The following is a 27,145-nucleotide window of genomic DNA, read 5'->3' as shown; positions in this document are numbered from 1 at the left end:
GCGTCCGTCTCCTGCTTTGGTTGCCAAGCCAGCTACTTCCCAAGCAGCTGAGTTGTCATTCCAACACAGATATCATCATGTTATAAAGGACAATATTCTGCTGTTAACCTTAACATTTCACGGCAAAGCATTTTACATTTCTGAAATCTGAAATTACAACCTCACACAGCAACAAATTTTAAAAACCTTCAGAGCTTCAAGCCTATTCTCTGCCATCGCATTGAGTTACCGATGCACAGAAGACTTTTCAAATTACGAAGCCGGACGCTTCATTAATTGGAGTTTTACTTCAATGCCCATAGCTGCAAGAACTGGCCGAATTATCATCGGACACCTCCGCTTTTTGAGTTGCAATATGGCTCCAGTTCCCGGTTGGAATTTCACAGGCCACAAAGAGCATGCTTGAAATTGCAAGGATTTTCCGCATTAGTTTCAGACAAGCTGCTCTACTTGAGATGTTTGCACACACGCTGATATGACAAGGATACCAACATGTCAAATACCCCGATTATCTCCAGTCTGTAAGAATAGGGCAAGCCCTTGTCTATCTGTAATGGATTGTTACCCCTAGAGAATATTTGTAATTAAATACTCCTATGTTTAGGATGCCATGCATTGCTTCTATTTATAAACAACCCCGGCAGATGTAACACGTGAATGGGAAATGGAGGGCAAACGGAAACTAGGTCAGTAATTGGGTAGAAGAATGCTCGAGCCATCCTAAATTTCTAGGGACGAATAGAAAGGAACAGCTGAAGGTGCTTGGAAGGAGTCATAAAAAAAGATAAGGGTTTCCTATACATTTTATTTGTTTATTTTTGCATATCAATATAACGAGGAGTGCACCTGGGAACAAGTGATATTTAAATTATATTATTTTTTTGATCTTCTGCTCTGGGATCTTGGGACATTCCTGGAACAGTATATACAAGTGCTCCCCCTAGTGGCCAAGAGACATCTGGCAGCCTGTTGAGCTGCAGTGCGATGAATAGAGGCTCCATCAGCGGAAGATACTTGGAGTCAGTATCTCTAAGCATTAACAGGCAAATTATTGCAACAATGATTAAGAGACTATTACAGGAGCTCATCAGATGCTAGGATATTAAAGATGCATATTCACCTTCAAAATATCCAAATCCTATTTATTCTACATATTTTTTTAAATGTTACCGTCTACGTAAGCGGTGTGCAACATACATATTTTTGTGCTGGTTGGGGGTTGGTGATTTATGTGGAGTTCTAAGGAACGGACTTGGGATTCAGCTTGGACACCACGGTCACAGGGGCAGAATGTTATGTTAACAAGCCCCTAATCTCAGTCCTTATTATACCGCTGTCATTAATATTTCAGTGTTTGGTGTTATAAATTCAGTGTGGATAAACAAGTGATGATAACTGGACACAAAAGAACTGGAAATGTTGTGACAATTATCAGTACTTAGGGGGTTAACTTTATGTGGCTCAATTAGCAGGAGCATTTCCCTGTTTCTATGATGACTGCATCACTCTTAACACAGGTCCCTTTGAACATCACAGAAAAGAACACTACCCAGGTAATGGTGTGGAATTGACAGTTCATTTTTTTGGGGGGTGCTGGCTGCTTTATATGTTTATGTATAACTGCTCTTCAGCCACTTCCTTTTTACAGTACTTTTTTCACATCATAAGAGTCCAGCCTCAGTTAAATATAATTATTTTTTGTTCCACGCTTTAGGATTTTCTGCGTGAAGATGACGCAGCAGATGCAGAACCTTCAGCTCTCTCAACCCAAAAGGATCAGTACCCCATCTTCCCCGAACGCAGCCAAACGTCTGTACCGCAATCTCTCTGAGAAGCTCAAAGGAAGCCACTCTTCATTCGACGAAACCTACTTCAGAGCAAGAGGCGACCGTTTACGGAAACCTTCCGTGGTAAAGTATTTTCATTTCTGTACATTATGAGTATGAAGTGTTCTGTCTGTTGACAGTTTCCATGTTCTTACCCAGAACTTGTGAATTTCACAAACTTTATCCCGTATTTCATTTACGTAGATCATCATATTAGTGGATAAATACAAGCCGTATATACATCAAAGAACCCAATTTTATGTATATATCATGGGAGCAGCCCTCTTAACTATCTGTTCTCAGAATCTGCATGACTATAGCTTTCTATTCCAGCCTTAGAATGAGGAGTCAGACAAAGAGAGATGAACATGACAGGAACTGATTGCTTATACAAGTATCATTCACAGAACTAAGCTTTCCAGAGGTCAAATAGTGCCTTCATTTTAACTGAATTATCCCCAGAAGAATAACATTCTTGAACAACAAAAAATGCTATAGGCAGTTTAAATACATTAATGTAATGGCACAAAAAGAAGAGTATTTAGCAGAGTCCCTAATCAAAAAGATCAGAACTTAATCATTTTTAGGGAAATTCTTAGCATGTGCTCAAAACAAATGGTCTGACCGATTAACAAAGGGTTACTGCTGTCTGCTTACAATCTTACTGAATTTACTGAATATAGTTAACGGAACAAGGTAACTCTATATCCAGAATCCATTATATTAGTATCCCAGCTACCTTCTCTCTCATGCTCGCTTTCTCTATATTTTTATTGCTGGCTATATATCATGTGACAAATACACTTGAATATTTATGAGCCCCCTTAATAATTGTAACAATCGAATCCACTGTGGTTTGTGAAAGAAGTGGCTATATTTTCAATACTGATATTAGTCTTTCTCTCTCACTGCTCTCCTTATTCCAATAAGACTGTGAGAGACTACGGCAATACATATTCAGCAGCTTGAACTGCACTTGGAGAACAGAAAATCTTTTCCATTGGGCAACAATGACGGTAAATTCTAGATGGACAAGGGGTAGACAAAACTACCCGGAATTTAGGAGCCAGTCAGGAATCTTGGTAGCAAGCGTGATCTGTTGAAGCCGTGCACACAGTGATCATTATAAGGTGGCACAACATTTAGGTGCCAGCAGTAGCACTACAAGAGCTACGACAATCTGGCCCTGTGGTTTTTCCAGACCTAACACCATTGCCCATCAACTCTACAAGCTCATTCATCTATCCTCACAATCTACCTGAGGCCAAACTCTGCCTCTTCTATCCTGTTGCTCACACTTTCTCTTGGCTAAACTGGAAGAAAATAAGATTTACTGTTATAGTTACTTGATGTAAAGAACTAAGTTCAGTAGAATTAACAGGCTTTCACTTTTCTTCCATGAGACCAATACAAGCTGAACCCCAAACCGAAAGAAAATTGGCTTTGTGTTGTGAAGTCAAAGTAGCACGTGTTGGCTTGGTGAAGGTGTAGAATAAAATGTCCATTGTTTTGGACGGTGCCCCAGGCTGTCCTGCATTGCGGTAAAGAGCTCCTGTGTGTTTAGAAGCAGATATGATGAATCTGTCAGAGTTATAACGCTGGCGCAGGCCCACGTAGTGGCGTTTAGCTAAAGAAAGGCATTTGTAAGTTGCCCTGCAGGGTGTCTAGAGTGGATTGTTTAGCTAACCGTACAAAGTCTCTCTCTGTGCTGCCCCCGTAACATTTATAACAGTCTGCCTGTTTGAACACAGCCTCTGCAAGACCACTAAACCATTATTACCCGCATAGAAAATACAATGTGCTCTCAGTCACTCCTGGATATGTATAGAACCAGTTATTCACATAAATAAATATGCCCATTGGAGACAGTGCTTGCATGGACCAGAATATATAAAACAAGTGCATTAGCGAGGGTAGTACTTAATGATAAATGGCCTTAATGTATCAGGGTTCAGAGGTCTTATTCCATAAAATGTTAATGCAGAATAAATATTTGTGGAGACCAGGCTTTTTGTTAGCCGGGTAATACGCGTGTACCCTTTTATTTGTGTAGTTATTGAAAGGGAGTTTGTTGAGTTGCTGGCTATCTCTTGCAGGCGCCCCCTGATAATGAGAGGGGTATTACAGTAATGGCATAACCACAATTCCTTGCGCCACCTCCTTATATTCCATTGATGAACCTTCCCCCTCAAAAGCCACACTAAAGTTTCCTTGAGCCTGGTTATAACGAGATAAATAAATTTGACATGAGTCTTTATTACTCTTCTGGACTTGGTATATCTGTTACACGGTCAGCATGGTTGTTCATGATATGCCCCTTTAGGCACTAGGTATATATGTGTGTACAAAGTATCACAAACTATGACACTTATAGGATATTAACAAGAAACCTTCTGACCACAAAACAGAATATGAGGTGTCTGATAAACTAATTCCATATCGGCTTTAACTAATCTTTCTCTAAACAAGGTCCTTTGATAACAATGAGCACCGGGCAGGTGTGACCAAAGGCATTCTATACCCTGGTGGTACAGAAACGGTTAAGTGCCGATATCTGGTATTATCATACAACCAAACTGTGTCCAGTTGGGGCTACGGTTTGCGTCATAATGTATTTTGGGATTATATGACACGTCTCAGCTCCTGTCGCTTCCATTTCTCCACATTACATTTGTATATTCTGTGCTGAATCATATGTGGAAGAAAGGAAGTCCAGCATACGCTCCTATAACATAACACAATGTGTAATATGGTAGGGAACATGTGTATGACATGTTTAATTTGCTGTAAACATAAGCCCTTTTTTTCTAATTAACTTGGAAGACCCTCAGCAATCTGTGATTGGGATTCTACAAACACCGAAACTTCAAATCGGCAAACAATCCAGATTCATGTTTAAAGTACATTTCCTCAAGATTCCATCTCATTTCTGAATTCACTTAAAATAACAAAGTTCAAGTTAAGATAACGGAAAGAAAAATGGATACATATGACTGTTTTAACAATACAATGTCTTGATAATATTGAAACATCTAGAACCTCCTAAATGCATCTGCCTCCTGTACTATTTAGAACTCATATGTTTCTGAAGGAAAATACCAAGGACTTGCACTTTTAGGTTCAGTATTATATTTGCATTAACTGCCACATGTAGAAAGGAGTCTTCCTCACAAGAATTAGAAGCACAGACATGTTTGTGGAGGACAATTAATAGCATTAAAGATATTCTGAAAAAGACAAATGCACAAGCAATAGAATATTTTAAGGGGCTTTATTTCAAAATAACACCTTGAGTGGTTACCTTGTGTCATTTACATCTTTGAAAATAAATGCGATAGATCATTACGACTCTTGGTAACATCGCTTTTATATTTATCTGACGCAGAACTTTCAGTGCAATGAAGCAGTGTTAGAGGCAGTGGAGCAGCAGGATCTGGATGCTGTACAGATTCTTCTATATCAGTACACGGCAGACGAATTGGATCTGAACACGCCGAACAGTGAAGGGTTAACACCTCTAGATATTGCCATTATGACAAACAATGTGCCTATTGCAAGGACTCTTCTCAGGGCTGGAGCCAAGGAAAGCCCTCACTGTAAGTAGCATGTTTAACATCTATACTTTGTTTGGAGATAGTTTGAAAAAAATGTTTGTCTTCATGATGAGTCTCCAGCTATACCTCCCTGAATCTTAGCCACTGACCAGCTATCATGGTGTGTGCGGTGGCTCAGCAGGCTAATCATCTTCAGCTCCTGACTTTTCACTTCTGCAAGTTATCAGACACCTGTCCGTCTTACAGGGAAATCTATTTTCCAAGTTGCTGAGAAACACTACTGTGCTGTGGTCTAGTATTTGTGGAGGGCACATGTTTATGTGTTTATAAAGAACAGACCGGCCAGTATAGGTACAGATTAAGATCCATTGGAACATGAAGGTTTCTATGTTTATTCAGGTTCATTGTGATGTTAACGTGAATGCACTGGAGTTCAAGGATGTGAACCATCCACAACCTGGAGCTTTTAGTGTTTTTATTATTCCCAGGTAATCATGAAAAGCCTAGTGGAACATTAAAATTGTTGTGAGCGGAAGGGTTAAATCTGTGCTTTGAGGCCTGCTCTGCTAGAGGCACTTACAAGGGTTAACAAGTTCAAATGTTCTCCCCCCTTCTGTTAAAAAGGCTGTTTGGAGGCCCACCCCGTCTCTCTCATATTGCTAATGATTGCAAGGAGCACAAAGCTTCTTTAATAGCCAGTCAATGCCTTGCTCGGCCTTACGGGTACCAGTCAGGAAATGCTGTTAGACAGTGGACAAGCTGGAGCCGGCTGTCAGAGGCAAGCAAATCCTCAGTGGGCAATGTCACTGGCAGAGCCTGGGGCCTGACGGGTCCCCAAAAGACTGACTCAGGCAGGGGCTCCGTCCCAAAGCAAGCGGTGGGCAGGCTGTCAGATAACCCTGTCAGGCACTGTCATTCAAGGGATTAACACCGGCCCCTCAGTACAGCTGTCAAGACACATGCGGTGATCACGTTAATGGGGAGGAGAATCATTACCAGATGATACATTTGTTACCATGTACAGTGTACACTGCAAATACTTTGCAAAAATATGTAAACACCTGCAGAGTTCCTCTATCCTTCGGCAAGAAAATTACAAAGTGGCCCCTTTTGTGGCTAATAACTTTAAAGTGTCTGTGTATAAACGTACTGCGAAAAATGACCCGTCCAACACCCTTTACGGAGCAAAATGTTCTCACTTGCACTATTTTATTTGGTTTCTATATAATATACAAGGAGTGTGAGGTGTTGGTCTTGGTATAAAGTTCTGAATGATTGCCATATTGTACATTATTGCGGTAATTCAAAACTCATAAGTCGATTATAAAGTGTGTCCAGGGAATCCTTGTTGAGATTTTATTTACAATGTTTTTCATTCCTTTTCTCATGTGTATTATTATGTATTCAAAAAAGACATTCCGAAGCAAACTAGTGAAGGTGCCCGATTCCCCCACTCTTACCAATTTGTATCAAAAATAGTCTCTGTACATTATCCATAATATCTAGGTTAACCGTGACATGCAAGTGCCCACCAAGGAAGGAAACTGCAAGTAGAACCTTAGATCATAGTGAAGGCCGGTTTTCTTTTGAGACAACAAAATGCCCTTTGGTTTATTCTATAGAAATCTTACCATTGCCTGCGTATTTACACTTTACTGTGTATATTAATAGGATTACTTTATATGTTGCTACCATTGTGGTCTGTGCAGGAGTTTGTTTCCTGGGGTCTGAATACAGGGCCAGAGCTTTACAGAATAAATCTTTTTGTACCTTCTCTCCAGAGGTCATTTAACTCTTCAATAAAGGTCAGTTTGCACACTTCAGCATTAAGGAAACAATGGTTCTGTTTTTGTCGAGCTAGGCCACACCGGCAGTGATTTTCTTATGTGCTTTGTTTTTCAGCTTATTGTTGTGTTCGTTATTTGTGATATAGAAACGTGGCATTGGTTGTGAAGAAAAGCATTATTGGCCTTGAGTTTCCGTTAGTGAATATATATTGTACATGTACAAAGAGCCAAGGATAAGTAATGGATAACACTGCTAGAGATAATACTTATTTAGTATTTGGGGTTTAATGTTCAGCTGCCATAAAGCAAATGTTTAGGCTCCCTATAAACATCCCAGTCCTCAGCGGAATAACGCATTGTGTCATAATGTGACATAAGAATCTGAGAAAATTCTGGTTACCACAGCAACTGGCTACTAAATGAAGTAGCCCTTGAATTTTCTGGTTTGGCTCATGGATTGTGAAATACTTCTCAGAGTTCCTCACTCCCTGCCAGTTGGACTCAGCGAGATCTCAGCCCCTCCAATCCCACCGAGTTCACCCCAATTTCGTGTGCCCTTCTCAGGATGTTCTTTTGAGCTGCTCTGAGGAAAAAAGCTTTTGACATAACTGGAAAAACACTGATTACGGCATAAAATTTGTCCAAGTACAGGCTAGGAGTGATTGACATTAATTCCAGGGGTTGTATTTTAACATAAATATGCCCCCCCCCCTAATAAGGTTCGTCGGCATTGGAATTAAGATACTTTCCGGTATTTATACCACTCGCTCTCACATTTCATTTTCACATTTATTTTATGCTTCGCTTTCTCTCATTCCGATCGTGCTGTAGGCTTGTGACACACAGAAGCCTGACGCTCAAACAGTAATGTAGTTCTTTGGGAGATATTGGTAGATACTCAAGTCTTGTCTAAAAGCTATTGGTTTTCAGCTTCTCATTAAAGACCGGACTGCCGATGTCTGACAGCTCAGCCGAACGCTTAAACCTATTTCAGCTCTTGGCATTTCAGAAAGAATGGTTTCTGTTCCCTCAACAGTGATCCTTTATTGAGCAGTAGGCAGTGCCTGTTCAGACTATAACAAATCAGCACAGGTTTGTACACAGACGGCTGCTGTAGCCACTATCTCAATCATAAATGACATGACAGCACCCCCTACAACAAATGAATTCTTTCAATTCAGTGAACAGGAGAAAAGGTTAAATAAAATACCCCAAACATGCATCAAATCATCCTGGTGTCTAAGAAAACTACTTAATGCTATAAGTTGCCCCATTCAAATTGCACTGTGGCTTCACTAATTATTGCTAGACCTTTTACGCACATGTGTTCACCCAGCACCCTGCATCATGCCCTGCCCCAAGAGACAGGGCAGAAATAAGTTTAAAAAAAAATAATATTTGGGGCTGTTTCTTATGGTGAACTGCTACTCCAGTAAGAGTGTATCACATTCCCATCACTTTCTATAAGTCTTTGTGCTTTAATATGATTGTTTTGTTGAGAGAAAGAATGAAGTAACTAATTTCTGTTAGTGATATCATCATTTAATGTATAATAAACTCGCAAACCCTTTGTGTGCTGTTGGGGTGACTTAGCCTGGTCTGTAGTTTTCAGGGTACTGATGAGGTCCAATGAACCTGTGAGTTCTGAATTCTTTCATACAATCACCAACCATCTGTTTGACAGATATTATTTTCAGATCTGTTTCTGTTGGGTCGTAGCGATTGTATTTTGTCATGAACCCTTTTTTTTTTTTGACAAATACTCCTGGTGAGTTGAAATATTGCGGCCTGTGCTGCAATAAATACCTCCTTCCTATACTATCTGCCGAGCGTTTGTTTGTAGATTGTACTTTGTACTGGGGAACAGGTGGAGCCCCTGCTGCAGCACCTAACTTGCAGAGTGTAGCCCTTCAGCAAAGTGTTTTGACTCATTCTTAACCAAATCTCTGTTTTTGTTGGGTTGTATTGATTGTATTTTTTCTCCAAACCTTTTTCTCATCTTGCCTAATGGTAGCTAGTTGTCAGTTTACCTGACATGTTTTACGACAACTACAGCCATCCAACGAGACCATAAAAAGAGAGGAACAAAAGCACATGGCCTAGATGGACCCCAGGATCTGCAGATTGAGCTTCCTGATCACAATTCCAGATACTATTGTAAATGACTTGCCTCTGGCTAACTCCGGTCCTCTTTTGAGACGCCTGGGTGAGGCAGAAGTTGAGCAGGAGGCCGATGTGGGCTCCTTTGGCTATAGGGGGTAGATTGCTATGAAGATTTGGAGGGATACTGACCAAACAAGGTCACCTCTATGAAAATCTACCCCAAGACTGTAGATCAAACACGAGTTCTTTAAGGGACCTCCAAAAAGCCCAAGTATGATAAGTCTTGACTAGTGACTAGCAGTTAAGGATGAAGAGGATTGTAGTTACTTAATATGACTAGCAGGGCGTTGATTCACTGATTTGAATAGCCAGAGATGATTCACAGAGGAATCAGGTAGATCCGCTCACTTCCCAATCTGGAACTCTGTTATTCTAATTAATGATCCATTTGCCTTTAATGCTGCTTGCCAATTGTAACAATTTATCGTAAAAACATTATTGACTTTGGCTCGAGCCATCAGAGACCAACTTACTGGTAATGATACATTTCCACAGAGCGTAGCAGCTAATAAACAAGCCTAACTTTTAGGCATATGTTTAGAAAACTACAGCACATGTTTTCAATTATACATTTAATAATTTGTTGTTTTAAAAAAAGACTGATTTCTCCTTTAATGCCGAAATTATTAAAACATTAGAAACTACAGTTAAAAAGAAAAGGGCATTTTCCGAATGCACAGCTGGACATTTATTAGTTCCAAACATGGTGTGAATTTAAAGAGAGATTTGGATTGTAGTTTTTGCTATTTCTTTCTGAAGATCGCACCTGTTGTTGCAAAAATATAAAATAAACTTTACATTGTTTCAAAGACATGCCTAAGTTAAACATTTAAACCACACACACTATTTTGCATATACTTCCATATACTTTTAGTTTTTGTTGCTCAGTACAAGTGAAATAACTTTGATCACCCAAACCCCCTGATGCCCCTCTTTTCTAGGAGCTCAGAATGTTTGCGGGGTATGAGGGTATCACAGGGTTCTACAGCCCCAAAAATGTGTATAGAAACAGCAGGAATGGCTTTATAAACTAAACTGCTCTGATATAAAAATAGGATAAGATAGGGCACAAAGTCTGAGTAAAGCCCCTCTCCCTTTAGACACCCAAAACCCACCCTTTAAATGTCATCCAGCGCATGGGCCTTGGTCCTTGGATGTTACCTGTTGGTTAATTGAATCCCTCTATTGTGTGATCATCTTAGCATCCCTGTGACACTCACAGGATTCATACTGTGTTCTACTAACATTTTATCTACTTGAACATGTGTGGTTTGGCCGTTTTGGGGCTTTCTCTGCTCTGCATGGTCAGTTTAGTAAATACATATGTTCTCAAGGTCTTAATGGAATACGGAGTATTTTAATTCTTCCATTAAACATATTTGGTATTGGATGATACAGGACCCACTGACGATAAGAGATATCTCATCAATTAATCAATACACTTACCCCTGGGAAAGACTGTATATCACAAAACTGAATTAATTGCTTAAAAGCCAGCAAATAACTATTGCTGACACTGCAACGCCATACGTTCGTTCCTAAAATGCATAAACAGTCTTGTGTATTAGTGCATCCATCATCGGCACAGAATGGCCGAGTAAAGCTCAGCCAACGTAGGAGGTCAGTCTGGGCTGTTTACCCTTTCAGCGCCAGGAGGTCTTGCAACACTTTAAAGTTTGTTTTTCCAATCAGAGGAGATCTGTTATTCTGATATTTAACCTGTTTCTTGTGGTAAAACCCGTCTTCCATCTTTCATTTCAAGTCACAAACAAAGGCTCGCAGGGGCTGATCACATCATACTTGGAGGCCAGAAAAGTAACGCAATGTAAAACATTTGGAGATGCCGATTAATCAGAACTATTTATTTGAAGTAGACTTGTGATCACAGACTTAAATCAGAGCTGATGCCTCCATTCGTACTTGTCATCACCTTCCCCATTTATAGTCTGTTCCTCTCGAGGTCGATGCTTTGACCTGAGGGGTTTTTGCTTATGCTGTTTAATGTGGGGATATTATGACAAAGTACAAATTGAAGGTAATTATGCTCCCCTTTTTTTACAGGGCTGTAACTGATGAGTTTAGACTATGTGGTAATTTGGCCATCAGTCAGGAAGAACTTAGTTCTGTAGCCTTTCCATTTTCAGGGCATTTCTTGTCCATCTGGCGATTCGTGGGGAGCTGTCGGGTTTTAGGGAGCCCATTCCGGTCTGTTACATTAGGTCGCATCCTCATCAATTTCGTGATGAAATGTATCCTTCATAACTGAAGTAATTTGATTTCATTTTTTTCTTATTGGACAAAAAACCCTTTTGTAAAAAAAAAAAAAAAGACTTCATTAACTATTTTAACTTATAATCAAAATCCTCAAAGGTGATGTTGAGTCTTTCATTTCCTGTTTGGTGTTGAAAGAAAATAGTGAACTTGATCGTGGTGGAATTCTAAATTAAAATCTTTCTCCTTCGCTAATTAATGCGGAGGCCCAATTTATTTTTGTTAAGGTGGATATTTCGGCAATCAGCGAGAATCAAGAGACTATGGATTTGTGACCAATGCTGTGTTGTTTTATTAATGACCCGATTCGAAAAGCTCCTTCTCTCTCAAAGTCAGAGATTTGATACTATTTTCTTATGATCTAAGGTGCTTTTCAGAGCTGCCACAATGTCAGCCACATGGCACAATGTTATTGCAAGAGTTAGTTTACCGTCCACTACCGTCACCCCTGACAGCCGAGCAACTTCATTTCCATTAAGAGCTAGGAATGGGGTAATTCAGCCACAGGCTAACCTGTCTTGCATGGCTGGTACTGTGCGTGTTTTGTGGACTATTTGGACCATGTGAAACCTCTATGTAAATTCCCAAAGCTTCATTTCTTCAGATCACGCTAAAGAGGAGAAACTTTTTGGGTTGACCAACCGAACTATGACGAAACAGACAATGACGTCAGATACGAGCAGACTAAATCTATCCTACACATGCGTAAATTCCAGCAGTTTCACTATTAATCTCGAATAATATTCCCTTATTATTTTTTTAAGCCACTCACCCTTTTAATTTTCTCTCATATTTCTTGGAATAAGTGAACTTTACATTTTATGCAAAATTTTAAAAATGCATTTTTTTAACAAGAAATAGATATACAATTTTAACCGCAACGGAACTCTCCTTGTTATCTCTGAAACTCCATACTTCTCCAAAATAACAATGATTTATTTTAAGATTCTTTACAAAATATCTTTGCTTTTTAACATAAGGTTAGAAAATTTCACAGTTGGGTCCCCTATGATCATCCGGAGAATTTCGTATTCATCTGTATAGATGTACGATGTCATTAAGAGAAGGTGATAAAGGTAAAAGTGTTATAGTGTGAAATGTATGATTTTTTTTTGTTATTTCTTCATTTAAATACGCCCTGGCCTATGGCTGGCAGTGTGGAGACAGATAGCTATGGGCTGTGGCCAGAAATAATGCTTGTACATGTTTCATGTTCGTGCGCAATTGTTTTAAGACTGGCTTGTCACATTGAAAGTGCCACAGCAGAGCCAGGCCCCAAGAACTCTGCTTTTTGGTAAGGGGTATTGAGCATTTTTGCCACATCCCACCTTGAAGACTTAAGTGTGTCTCCTCTTCAGAGGAGGCCCTAAAGGATCCTGACCTCCCTTGACTTCAGTCTGGGAGGGAAGGAAAGGGCTGCATATCTTTTAAAGGGGTCTTGAGCCTCAGAAGATTGGGGACCTGGTTTCCCTGTGGCCCTAAAGCCACTTGAAGCACTTGTCAACTTTTTTTCCTTCGCAGCGGCTGAGGAAGCACAGTTAACCCCCAGACCTCACAGCAGTCTCTTTTGCTGTTGTAGACTGCCACAGCCTATGTGTAAGATTGATTGTGTTGATAGCATTACATAAATTCTTTATCATGATTTAGGCCTGAATTATGAGTTTTATCTTCTTGGTTTCCAAAAAATACCCCATTAATATGATGACCCTGAGATCTTTGATGCTGTGGATTAAGGGAAGGTGATGACAGGCGCCTGTGGAGACATTTAACACAGTTTATTTTGTCCCTCTTGGATCATCGTCATGTCCTGTACTTTAGTCTGAGTGTGTGTTGCAAGTAAAGGCTCTTCTTTTGGAAATGATGTCACTATTATCTTAAGGTTATATGAGAACGTTCAAAAGATTAAGGACTTAGCACCTAAACTCGTGTATATGTAGCTCCTTTTCATACAAAATGCTTTAGGTGATTTTTTTTTTTTTTTTTTTAAGGAAATAAGTATCTCAACACAGAGACTCTGCCAGCTACATGGTACAGACACTAACTGTATATGGCTAATCTCCAAGAACTTGGACAGAGATTCTAAATCATTTTTGTTTCGTGTTGGATTGTGTGAAACTGGATTTTGTTTTTGTATATTATGTGTCATATTCATCTCTATCACTCAAATGCTAGTTTATTAAAGGCCGTTAAGCATTATTATTATTTTACTTTCTTACACTTTTTGTTATGTTTTTGCTTCTTGTAGCTGACTTAATCCTGTTAAATTATTACACCATTTTCCACAACTCACCTGTGTCTAAAATGACTCCCATTCAGAAACTTTTTTCTACAAACTGTCTAAATCTAGTGTGTTCTCTCATGGAGGCTACAATAAGACTTATTTTGTTAGTGGAGGCTGCTTTTAAGACTATACCACTAATTTAAAGTTAATTTCACTAACAACATTTAAGACCAATGTCAATCTGCAGGAAATTGCATGTTCGGGCTACAAATATCACAATTTTTCCAGTAGAGATTAAAAAAAAAATACTAAGCAAATCTTTCAGCGTCGGTCCACCTACTTTAAAAATTATCCACAACAGCTTCATTATCTTTTATTCTCGCCCTCTGTTAATTCCCCCAGGGGATTTAGCATATATTACCAATCCATGAAAGAGGGGTTTTTCTGTTTATTTGTTTATTTTTCTGTCACGGTTCATGGCGTTTTTTCCCCCTGAGAAGTGTGACACTATTTAGAGTCTGTGATTGACTGCTAAGGCAACATTCATTAGCCGTGACACATGTGTCTTAAAAACACAGTCCTGAGTGTTCTAAACAGCAGTAAAAAATATATAAAAAAATAATTCATTGACATCATCTGTAAATAAATTTAGTTTGAGGGGGTTTTAGTGGATTCATAAATTAGTATTCAATCCGTGTAATTAAGGCAGACAGCCAGCCTGAAAATAGAAAGTTTGAGTAAGCGATCAATGTTACAAAAATGCTCACTTGTATTTTCCCAAGAAATAATATTTACTATTGGTGCATTAATATGAAGAGGGACCTGTAATCCCAGCAGTAATTATATCAGTGTTTTTTGGGGATTTTTAAGGGTACTTGAAATGTAGAATAAATGGGGTGTCTTACATTTTGTTGTGGTTCTTTTTTAGATTATTAGTTTCTTCTAATTTACCAATGATTTGGGTAAGAGTATATTACTATAAAATGTTTTTTTTTTATTTTATTTAAAGAAACACATGCAATGAGACTCTATATAGCTTTAGGATTATTGCATTTAACAACAAATAACTTTTTAATTCTATAATCCAGATAATTCCATTAGTTAAAAATATTTCCTTTGAGATATTTCTTGCAGGAACCCTTCCAGGCACTGGTAGGTTGTTGTCATATAAACTGAAAAAGGTATTTGGATTTATGTACTAAATCTGCCTAGGATTTATTTGCTTTACACACTAGGGAGTGCAGTTAATGTTTTGTCTGTTTTGTTGAGAGGAACAGCACCATTAATAGATCTATTTATCTGAGTTGGGGTTTTATACTAAGTCAATGTAGATGTAAGTGTTCTCTGACTGGTCTCCCGTACATTCAGTAGTTCGTTCTTAGACCCATGAAGTCGCTTAATGTACGGAGACTGATTGAGAAGATCAAGTAGGATGATGCCGACAATGGAATGCTCCATAAAAAGAAGTGAATGGACACCAGAGCGCACCAATGTGGTTCTAGAATGGATATTATACCGTTGGCATTAATCTTTCCTTTATTGAATTAAAAAATGTGTGTAACATGAGTCATGTACAGGCTTGACACTGTATGAACATGCTTGAGCGTTATCAGTAGGAGTGGTGAGTGAGAGTTTACATGATGTGTCGATTTTAATCTGCCGTATCATGTTCTCAGTCTGTTATTCTTCTTGTCTTCACTCTTTACATAATCTGTGTAAAACTTTCTATTTTTCTCCCCACTCCAAAGCGGATGTCTACGTGCTAAGCATTGATATGTAACGAGCCAAGAATGTGGCAATCAGTATACCAGCTTTTCACGCCTCAGTAATGTTTGGTGTAGCCAAGGCTGGACAAACCCCAGATCCAGGGAGCCGTGGCTCATAAAACTTTACAGCTGGTGCCTACATTTCTTATCATATGTTCTCTAGGGATGGAACCTCCACAGACTCTTATATTCAGAATTAAAATGGGCTTCTGAAAACGCTGTGTTGGTTCCTGCATCTAACATCCCCAAGCATCTTGTTGCCATACCTTGTTTCAAGTTGCTGCTTCCCCGAAGATATTTGTGATAGTAGCTTTGCAAAGAAACTAGAGGCTTGTGCAAAGTTCACTTGAACAAGCCAGGGAGAGTTCAGGAAGCGGGCGATAACTTCATGTTTGTGCTGAAATTAGAATTATGCAGTGTGCACTGAAGTATCATGGCAAACAGAGGAAGCGTTGCTCACATAGTACCCATAGTGGATATTTAGGATCTGCCCGCATCATTTGTTAATATAAAATTATTCTATTTTTTTAAGAAGGAAAGAATGTGAGAGCCTTGTGGTTGTTTACTTTTAAAAATATTCATATTTTCTGTTGTGTACAAATAAATGCCTGGGAATTCTGGATGTATTGGGCAAATCATCAGTAATGGATTTATTTTGAACCTCGTGTTTTGAGTGTCCTCCAAAGCCCTGCTGAGAGAGAGGTGCAGATGTGATCTGAAAATCATTGTAAGGCCTGAATGAGCTTCTTGTACTAAAAGAATTTAGTATCCAAGCTGAAAAGCCTAAAATATTCAAAAGCAAAACCAATGTTCTCTTTTTGCAGTAGAATATTCAAAACCTTTTCTAGGTTGAAGTTGTAGCATTTTTTATGTATTGCAATTTAATATTTGTCTTGGATGAACTAGTAAGAATTGTCTCAACAGGCCGTTTCTCAGCTTTTGTTCTACAGAATGATCAAACTTCTTCTGTCTGCCCCCTTGTACACCTTGATGGAGTATGTTGGCGCTTTAAAAATAAAAAAGCACCAGTAATCGAGATAATGTTCCAAACAATAAAATACTGTTTTGGGACCATGTCACATTGTTCAACATCTATGCGTCTCTTCTAAGTGTTTGCAGGGTCCGTTCCAATGCATTTGAGCTGGTGAATGGGTCAGGCCCCCTGGGACACGGCAGATTGGAATAATAGATGAGAAAGCTGGAGAGTGTTTACTATTTACATGTTATTTCATTGTTTGATTTTTTTTCACTACAGCAGTATTTTCTCCCTTATGTTCTGCAGTTGTCAGCCTTGAAAGCAGATCCTTGCACCTGAACACTTTGGTTGAGGAGGCCCTACAGAGAGTAAATGAACTGTCTGCAAAGATACAGAATGAAGGGCTGGGTGTCGACAGCAGCGAGAAGGACAAGCAACTCAAGTCTTGGGAGTGGAGATATCGCCTGTATAAGAGGATGAAGGCAGGTTATGATCACGCACGTGAGTAATATTCATCAACACTAGGAGTACAGCGACTGAGGCCGAATTCCCTGTAAAGCGGATCAATATATACCTAGACCACCATCAGCTCTTCCATTCGTTGGCCTGTGTGCCATAAAACCACTGGGCTGTTTGCAATAACAAGGACTTGAGCTGGATCATTTCTGTGCTCCCTTGATGGGTTTTCTAAGGATATTATATGTCATAAATTAGGATTGATTGTGATGATATGACACCAAATTTATACAGTTGTATTGTTTGTTATACCCTCCCCCAAAAACTTCCCAGCAGCGACATTCTGTGAGCAATAACTCATAAATCCTTCAGTTTATTTTGTTCAAGTGCACTATTAATTAAAAAGATTACTAATCCCTGCTGCATAATTGGGTGTCATTATCTACAAACCCAGACTGCAGTACATTAAAATGAAGCAGTACAGAGTGAAGCTGTAACCATCCACGAAAACATTTTTGACTGTCCATTAACTCAAGCACCCCCGGCTTTTTCTAAATTCATTGCGAGTCGCGTTTGTCCTGTACGCAGAGTATAGTAAAGCAATTAGTGCTGGCTCTGAGCAGCTCCTGAGAGAGCACAGTGTGTCCGGCCTGCCTGGGTGGTCCTTTCTGGCACAGAGGGACGTCCAGCAGACTCTGAAAAGGCTTGAGTCCAAAAAGGCTCTTCTATGATAGCATGGATAGAACGGACTGGCCATTTTCAACAAGCCTTCTTTCTTCAACTATCCCCTCAAGGAAGTGTTAGCCATACTTCCAACTGGCACATCAAGGCGGCACCCTCTCTCCTCCCACCATGTGGGAATGGTGGCAAGCTCCTCCGGCCGCTGCAGACCACTATCACTCTGCAAATAGATCCTCTCAGGCTTCTAACAGCACTTAGTATGTGTCAGTAGGAGCTCTTTACATGCATGTGATGGGGAATACCACATTGCGGAAATACCTCTTTTCTTGGTAGGCTGCCTCATTGTCCTCACACGCATCGCTGCTTTCTTCCTGTAGTATCGCACGCCATGTCTTCTTTCTGAGCCGCGTCACTACAGGTCTGCCATGTGCAAAACAAGCTCACAGAATGTGAACACGACAAAATGAGATACAAACATCTGTTTTTTTCCAATGGGAAATAAATGCACCCTGCTGCAAATATATGAGCACGGACCAATAGGCTGCTGTAAGTTTTCATTCACACTACAGAAAAAGACATAAAAAAAGGAAGGATCACATCTTCTGTTGACGTGCAGCCTGGAGTGTCATCTGGTTTTGATGTTTCTGCAATTATTATTTATATATATATATATATATGTATGTTGTAAACAGCTGGCTTCGAAATATAGCAGCAGGAAAGAGCCATGTAGAAATGCCTTAAATCTTTAATATTCTAGATACGATAAAGGAGCTATATGGGAAATGGAGGAGTAAAACACACAAGATAGACAGGCTTCTACTTATGACCTAAAATCAGTAGCGGGCCAAGAGAGCAATTGCTTCCTTCTGTTTGCTTATTCACCCCTCTGCTGTACAAGGAAGCTCCACTGTGCATCACTGATAGCTGCCCCAGTTAGGGCTGAGCTGACCCTGTGTAATGTATAGTGATATTAAGCAACATTCCACCCTCCTGCAAACTTCAGGTTAGTTAACCCAACATGACTCATGAAATGTCCCTTTATCACCAGGGGTACAGGCATCATGCTAACTAGGTCTTTAAATTGTCTTCCCTCTTTACAGAGCATCAGCAGCACTATCCATCAATGGCATATCACAAATGTGAGACTAATAGTCCCATTCATACCCACGGCTTTATTTCAGCTCCCTCATGTGGTTTGGTTTTCATGTATACACAACATTTGCAGTATAAACATTGGGGATTCCATCACACTATATGGCCATATATTGCGTAGGTTGTCGACGCCTATGGGACTGCACTGCTTTTTAACCCACTCTCAGCAGCACCCCAGAATCTGAATGTGTATGCTTTTAGGGTGTGCTACCCTTTCTGTGTATTTTTTTTTTTGGTTTTCATGTACGCTTCCTATTCCAGGAACACCCGAAGCGCCAACCAATGTCTGTCTGATGATAACAAGCAGTACATCACTCACGGTCACATTCCAGGAGCCTCTGAGTGTGAACTCTGCTGTGGTGACCAAATATAGAGGTATGAAATGCTCCAACCACCTTTTCATTGTTGATCTCACATCGTCCCTATATATTTAGGAGACATTTCTGTGTCTATCAAATATTTCCATAAGTTCACTTATGTAATTGCCATGACTGCCTGCATTAGATAACTGGCACATTTATTGCAGTATGATCTTCATGAAAAGACCCACAAAACATTGGCAGCAAAGCATGGTTAGATTGCAACAGTGTTGCGTTCATATGGTAGCAGCAATCTCGTGTAACATTCATACTGATGCTAATACCCTCCTTTCAGTGCATTTTGCTGCATACAAACCACTTTTGGATATGCCTAATCCAAGCAGTGGAGAAAACACTGAAACTGTTCTCAGAAACAGGGAATGGCAGAACCTGTCCCTTTGTTGTACTGTGTGCCAGTTGGTATGTACACAGTTATATATTTAGTTATTTAGAATTCTGCAGGTAAGTGATCTTAGTGTTTGTGTCTCATGTATTTTAGAACTACACCTGTGCACTCATCAAGACCTTGATGTTGCCTGACATCATCTCACTTGGTCCTTTGCACAGGAAGAACCTCCTTCAAACATTAGAACTCAGTTTAGTGAGTTTACATTGGAGATAGGAGCCTCCTTTATCCGTTACTTTAATTTAAAGAATTACTGACTAAAATATGCAGTGTGTGTAATTCACAATGAGTGAGACACTTGGGTTCCAGCTCATTGAGTTCTAATAACATCTGCCCAGGGGATTTTAATTGTGAATCTCCAGCCAGCTGCTGTAATCTTGTTGACTGTTTGTAATGAGTATACCTTGGAGATATCTGACCTGCCAGTTCCATATACTGACTAATGAGAGCCGGAGAGAGACCAGTGTTGGCAAAATTATATGTTCTACAGAGAAATATACATTAACCCTTTGTGTGCCAGAGGGGACGCTCAAGGCATTGCTCACCCCACAACACTAGTTGACATAGAACATCGAGGTTTGTTTGTCATGGAATGGTTTACGTCTCTAACACAAGGGCTAGAAAACATTTGATATTTCTGTATCACGGTCAAGGAAAATAAAAAGTGAATTAAAAACACAGCTTTTCATCATGTATCACAAGCTAAGGCTCCCAGCCTAGCACATTCTCAGCGACAGAAAGGGTGTTGTCTCCGTTAGTAAAAATACTTTTGGGGCCAAACTGTAATTAGAGATGGGAGGGTATAGGACAATTTCTTTCGGATTGAAAATGTTGGAAAATTCAAGAGATTGGTCAAAAATTCCAGTTATGTGTTCTGCTTTGAACAAGGCGCAAGTTCCATAATCATAGATTTCTGGCAAAAAGGCACTCAACAGCTGTTACTATAGAGATGGCACACATTATGACAGTAACTTTGTATCAGTGGAACATTACAACACCGTTGTGGTTACTTCCAGTACGTCAGTGAGGGCCCAATGTGAAAAATACACAATCAAAATGCGCTTACAGACACAGATCAGGAATATAGTTCTTTCTTGGCATGGCACCACTTACAAAAGGGGAGAATCCCGCCCAAGGTGAAGGAATTTTACCAGTACCCGGAGCAATACCCAATCCCATGTGCTCTTTAAGCCAAATTCCTATCCACATTGGCTTAGATATATCTCCGATTTATCTTAAACTCCTGATGAGCAAGGGTTCCCTCGGGGATCTATATTAGAACCTTACTGAACAGTTTTGAAGGCACTGCCATGGAAATTTGTAAGGGTTTTTAAAGGGTATATAGGCTAAGTCCGCAGGTCGGCTCACCCAGAAATATGGATCCCAACACTTTAAATTTATGTGCCTGAAAGCTTTATGATGATTTGTTGATACATTTAGGTCCCTTCAGTCTATAAGCCATGGATTGGTCTGTGTGCTTCGTACGGACTTGGCCATTAACTGTTCAGTTGAAGTTCCAGACTGTGGCCTTGTCTGTACACCGGTGACATCACTGCCAAAATACAGGTAGTACTGTATTCCAGAGCCTTCCAAAACACCATTAAACAGTGATTGCCTTATTATGAACACAGTCCTTGGCTTCAGGTTAGTAATTCAATTGGGATATTTCCTGGAATCAAAAAACTGCTACAGAATGGAAACACGGCCATCATGTGCTCAGCAGTTCAATACTTTAGTAAGACTACACTTGCCACTGTGTCTGTAAACAGAAGTGACTGCAAACATTGTGCTTTTCAAGACACTATATGTCCAGATTACAAAGGAAAGCAGAGAATATTGGGGTACTACGTTTTCTCATCCCATCTTCAGTTTACAAAGTTTTTACAGCATATCAGACAGAAGAACAACATCCCTTAGATTTGGCAGGCGATATATACTTTCATGTAGAGCGTTACTATTCCAGCATGGTAGTACCTTACCAAGGGTAGCCATTAAAATTGATGTGAATTGGCTGTTGGACTAGCACAGGGAGATGAACTGCATACATTGTTCTACAAGATTGCTGTACAAAAGGTTCCTTAAACACAACCCTTACCAGGCTGTCCCTAAAAATAAGGTGGGTTGTCAACTGCATATGACCTGAATATCAGGCCTTTGGGACATGAAGTGTGATTTAACAGAGAATTGGCATGTATTGCTGTAGAGAAAGTAATCAGAAGAGAAGACAGTCAGAGATGGTGATGATCATATAACATGATTAATATTTTCTTTGTTTGGTCAGAGTCCAGTTGCTGAGAGCAGAATAGGAGGGAATGTGCCTAATACTTGGCTGTGATGTAGAAGGTATTCTGTGGCTCCGTGAAATGCAGTCTGTGGATTGTACTGGGCTTGTGCATTAACAAGACTTTTGGCTTGGTGACTTTAGCATTTGACGATGTTTATTTCTTTAGCAGTCACATTGACAGCCGCTGTGCTCTGTGTGCTTCACTTACCTGTCCTGCAGAGATGCTGCCGTCAGCCATTCCTCCTCGAAAGCGGAGGTTACTCCTTTTGGTAACATTTAAACCTAACAGCCGCCCTCAGGCTGGTTGAAGACTTCTTTAATACTTCATCCTACCATCTGACTGTATTTTGCGCACACGCAACAATAAAAGGTTAAATTAAACTGAAATGGTTACATAATTATCATGGCCAAGAAATTCATCTTTAATAACATTATGTTGGTTTTTATAAAACATATCTGTCTTTTCTGCTTTGAACAGAGGCTTTTCAAGTGTTGACTATATAGCCAGAAAAAAATGTGCAATTACTAATACATGTGAGTATCCATTTCTGCAAAGATTGGTTGCAGTTCACGCCCAGAATCCACTGGGAAAAAGAGGACAATTACCATAACCCTAGCATGTCTGCCTCCTTGGATTTGCCATCCTGATAACTGGCATGTGCCACTTTGCCTGTAGCCCTGGCCTTTGTCTTCAATAAACTGGCCTGTTGTAATGTTGAGTTACGTGGCAGGGTCTATAGCCACAGAGTTATTTGAAGGGCTTCCCTGCTCAGTGTCTATACACGGGTGATTATTATGGTTTTATCCTGTAATGTCTCTCCCATAATGGTTACTGTTACCTTGACTAAATTCAGCGTTTACTTTGTTTTTGAGGCATCACTGTAGTGAAATATTAAATGTATTGACGCAACTAAACAATTCTATTTGCACAATCAAAAATATAAGACGGGATGATGCTGGGTTATAGCGAACTTCAGAACTGGTTATTAGAATTTCTAGTACAGTTAATTTTAGGGCACCATATAAAATATTATATATATATATATATATATATATATATATATAATTACACTCATCGTAGATGTTCAGCACCTGAATCTAAAGAACACGCTGATGTATTTTTTTGGAACAAGCTTTAATTTGAAAACTGAATTCTCTGGACTCTTTTTTTTTTTTTTTTCTGCCACATGATGTAACAATATAATAAATCTTTTTGCGAAGCAAATCGCGGTGAACAAAATACGGCTGTTTATTGGCAGGATTTTAAAGGGACATCCTACAGTAAACAATTCATCTGTGCACCAAAAGCATGTCACTAGTAATTCTTATCAACACTGCAGCAAGCAGGGCGCATATGGAATTAACTATACACAGGTTCAGCATATTCCCTGAGTCAGAACAGTAATCAAGAGAAGCTTTAGTTATTCGGGTATATGTTATTGTCCTGAATTGTAATTAAAACTACATGAAAAGAATTTTGTCAATTCTGCCGTGTAGACTAATTGAGTTTCAGACTCCATTGTAATTAAGAAATGTAAAAATCTTGCTCTAATTATTTCAAAGCATTTTTTCCTCTCCTCTGTCTCCCGTAAATAGAAGAAAGGATTGGGAGATTATAACTGGGCAGAGGTTTACGTCCCCAGGCAGTGAGATACAAAAGCAAACCCCTTAACTGCTCATTGTAACAATATCCTTACACGGAGCTTGCCAAAAGCACACAATTCGTTTTTTTTCTTTTATCTTTAACACTCCCATGTAATATATTTGTTCCTACCCGTACAGATTACTGTGGTTTCTTGTGAGCTCATAAGGTATGACATACTGGGTAGTATGGATTCCAAAATTAGTTGGAAACATAAAACAGAAGTGAGAATATTTCACTGGGGTTAGAGGCACTGGAATAATGATGCACACAGATCTATTCCAAATGATAGTGTAGAAAGTTCTGATTTAACTGCATCAAGTCTAAGAAATTGGGATGAGTAAGAAAATGGGCAGTGAGCTTAGAAGGTGGAGTGGCATATGGGAACACATGACATATGGAACAGCCTTCCAGGGGATATGGCGAGTTTGGAAACAGCAGGAGAAATTACTGGAATTGCCAGAATATTGTCCTAACCAGCAGAATGAAGAAATAAAGATGAGATATGGAAGATCAGAACCCCCCTCCACTGAGGCAGCAAGTTCGTACTGGGTAAAAGTCTTCTTATATAAATATAAGAGTACATCGGATGTGGCCACATTGCAGCGTTTACCCAACAGGCTTTCCCCTGATCAGAGTCCATTTGAAGACACTAATATTCTTGGTTGTTTTCATTTAAAAATCCAACCTCCATCATGCTCCCCAGTGCAGAACGTCTGGACCGCCTCAGACAAGATTTTTGGTTTAATTGGGCTTTGTAATGTATTTTTGTGAAATGTAATTTTTGTGAAGTGAATTCTTCTTAAATGTATCTATTCTTCACGACAAGTATTTCGGCAAATGTTGACCTAGAGTTTGTGGAGATTTTGCAGATTCTGTGATGAATCGATGTACACGTGAAACATATTGTTTCGATGCAAATACGCTGGTGTACTCCTCACTAAGTACACCAAGCTGGCTGACAATATATTAGGCAACGGCAGAAGACTTCCCACAGAACACCGGCTTGTTTGACCATTTTCCCCTCGGTTTTGATATTTAGATTTTTGTTTAAAGAGAGGCAAAGCCTTTTCTTTCCCCAACTCAGATGTCTAATTTGTACAATGGAAACCAAATGCCAGGAGAGATGTCGGTATTCATATCCCCTGCAGCCTGAATTTATCAAACACCAAGGAAAAAAACCTCTCCAATTTCCTTTTTTTTCCTGTGGGGCTGGTTTATCTGTCACGGCTCACTGATTAATCAACCATTTCTCAAGAAAAGGCTTACTATCTACTTTTTTCTTCTCAATTTAATTTAACAAGAATTCTAAATAAAGAAAAGTTAACTCATGAAAGAGAATGTTAATTCTTTCATGTGCACGCAGCAATTGTTGACCCAACAAAAGATATTGCATTTTATCTTCTTTTGCTCCAAGACGCCTCCATCTATTGTTCTTACGCTTTCATTCCTTGACTTTAGCTTAATACAGACATGTATATTTAAGGCGGATAACAGTCGGTTTCTCAAATCTGCAATCATGGGCGTAGGAACCGGGGGGACAGACCCCCCCCAGTAACTCATGCAGGGGGGGGGACCAATAATTAAGAAATTCCCCCCAGGGCCGCAGGAACCCCCCCCCAATAGAAACGCCGGAAATGCGGCCCGCGAGACCTCGAGGTGCGGCCCTCGTAAGATCGGCAACCAGGGCAACCGATCTTACGCGGTCCGCATCTCGAGCCCTGCTACTTACCTGTGGGAGGGTCTTCTGTACTGCACAGAGGAAGCGGAACCCAGCAGAGTTCACGTGACATCCCATCACATCCTGCTTCCTCTGTGCAGTACCAGAGAACGCAGACTGAGGCCGCGCCCCCTGCTGAAGTCCGTGAGCGGCATCGAGGAGCTTCAGTGCAGGTAAGGGGGTGTGGAGGGTGTTTGAATGAGTATGTGTGATTGAGGGAATGAATCTGTGAATGAATGAGTATATGAATTAATGAGTGTGTGTGTGATAGCATGGATGTGTAAGTGCTGGAACCTAGGCATGATGGGACTGTGATTGCTGTTAGCAATCACACTCCTATCATGCCAAGTCAGCCAGTACATGCTGGTACAGGGTGGCTGTAAGTGACGTGCAGACCCCATATTGCTGGCAGCATCAATACACAAGGGGGGCAGCTAGCTAGGTTTCAGCATGTACTGGCTGACTTGGCATGATAGGAGTGTGATTGCTAACAGCAATCACAGTCCCATCATGCCTAGGTTCCAGCATTTACTGGTTGGATGTGTAAGTGCTGGAACCTAGGCATGATGGGACTATGATTGCTGTTAGCAATCACACTCCTATCATGCCAAGTCAGCCAGTACATGCTGAAACCTAGCTAGCTGCCCCCCTTGTGTATTGATGCTGCCAGCAATATGGGGTCTGCACGTCACTTACAGCCACCCTGTACCAGCATGTACTGGCTGCCTGGGTATGATAGGAGTGTGACTCCCAGTGTGAGAGATGGGGATAAAGTGGGGATCTGATGGGGGGGAAAATGCTGTCCCCCCAGATTTTTAGGGGTTCCTACGCCCATGTCTGCAATCTCCCCATAACCTAACATTTTGTGGAAGAACCTTGTTAATATCCAATATATTTTTGCATCCCTTAAAGGTGTCCAACTCAAATGCTTTTGCCAAAAAAGACGATGCTTTCCGTTCTCCATCTTAAAAGAACCCAACCATTTAGATCTAGCACCCCTTGAAAAATAACTACACGTGAAACTCCTAAATTGGCACGTAAACACTAAAAACTCACCATGCAGAAAAGGTTAAATTACCTCAAAATTCCGATCGTATTTGTAGCTCTTCTTTATAGAGCGAGCACCTGAAGAGTAGTATATGTTAAGATATTTAAGTAGGGAAAAAAATCCTTGGCAGAGGTAAAGGTACATAATTTAAGTTAACATACGTGCCAACGATTTAGTGTTTTATATACTTATTTACACTGTTGTTTATTGAAAAATCAGTACTTACGCTGCCAACCGCAGCAACACATGTTCTGTTTGCTAACTTTTGAAACACAGAGTACCTTCATTAAAAGAGACACGCTCCGCACTGGGGAACATGGAAAATCTCTTTACACATCATGCAGAATGTGTTAGCTATGCCTGGGCCGAAGACTGGTGAGCGCAGCTCAGATGGTCTCCAGGGTACGGCTTCCTGTCTAACCTAATGTCCTGTATGAACAGAAATAATTATCTGTGTGCCACACGTACTTTCAAATGGATTTATGTTTTCCGAGGTTTATGTTGTCGACTATATTCTAGGTTAATAAATGGATAGACAGAGGCAATTCCTCGAGGTTCTAAGCTTCCAGCTAAATAGATTTCTTGTCTGTAACATATATATATACATAGAGCTGTATTTATAAGGAACTTTCTAGAAAATACTTTGTGTTAAGAACATAGAAGATCATTGGCTTTAATGTTGTAATAATGGTGAATGGCCTCAGATCAGAGTCTTCGAGGTTTCAAAGGATTCTTCTTTTAATAACTGGTTCAATATCACGTTTAATGTTTAATTGTGCCACATATACTACAACAATTAAAGTTACAGATCCAGTTTATTTTTTGGTCTACCA

At 39.9% G+C, this 27,145-nt stretch overlaps 1 protein-coding gene across 1 annotated transcript in view; it reads left to right on the top strand.

Moving 5' to 3' along the window:
• Window positions 1-1,724: 1,724 nt before the first annotated feature.
• LOC149281972 (ankyrin repeat and fibronectin type-III domain-containing protein 1-like) overlaps window positions 1,725-27,145 on the top strand; it is a 68,402-nt gene continuing 42,981 nt past the window's right edge. The window contains exons 1-4 of the mRNA XM_089498855.1: window positions 1,725-1,910; window positions 5,212-5,422; window positions 16,871-17,065; window positions 19,115-19,228. Of these exons, the coding sequence (XP_089354981.1) occupies window positions 1,731-1,910; window positions 5,212-5,422; window positions 16,871-17,065; window positions 19,115-19,228 (700 nt within the window). The 5' untranslated portion in view covers window positions 1,725-1,730. The remainder of the gene's footprint in view (window positions 1,911-5,211; window positions 5,423-16,870; window positions 17,066-19,114; window positions 19,229-27,145) is intronic.

Source organism: Sceloporus occidentalis, unplaced genomic scaffold, assembly GCF_023333645.1.
Source record: "Sceloporus occidentalis isolate IW3139 unplaced genomic scaffold, rSceOcc1.0.p SCAF_126, whole genome shotgun sequence".
NCBI lineage: Eukaryota > Metazoa > Chordata > Lepidosauria > Squamata > Phrynosomatidae > Sceloporus > Sceloporus occidentalis.
The sequence above is the reverse complement of the archived record's forward strand: the minus strand, read 5'-3'. Positions and strand labels throughout refer to the sequence as shown.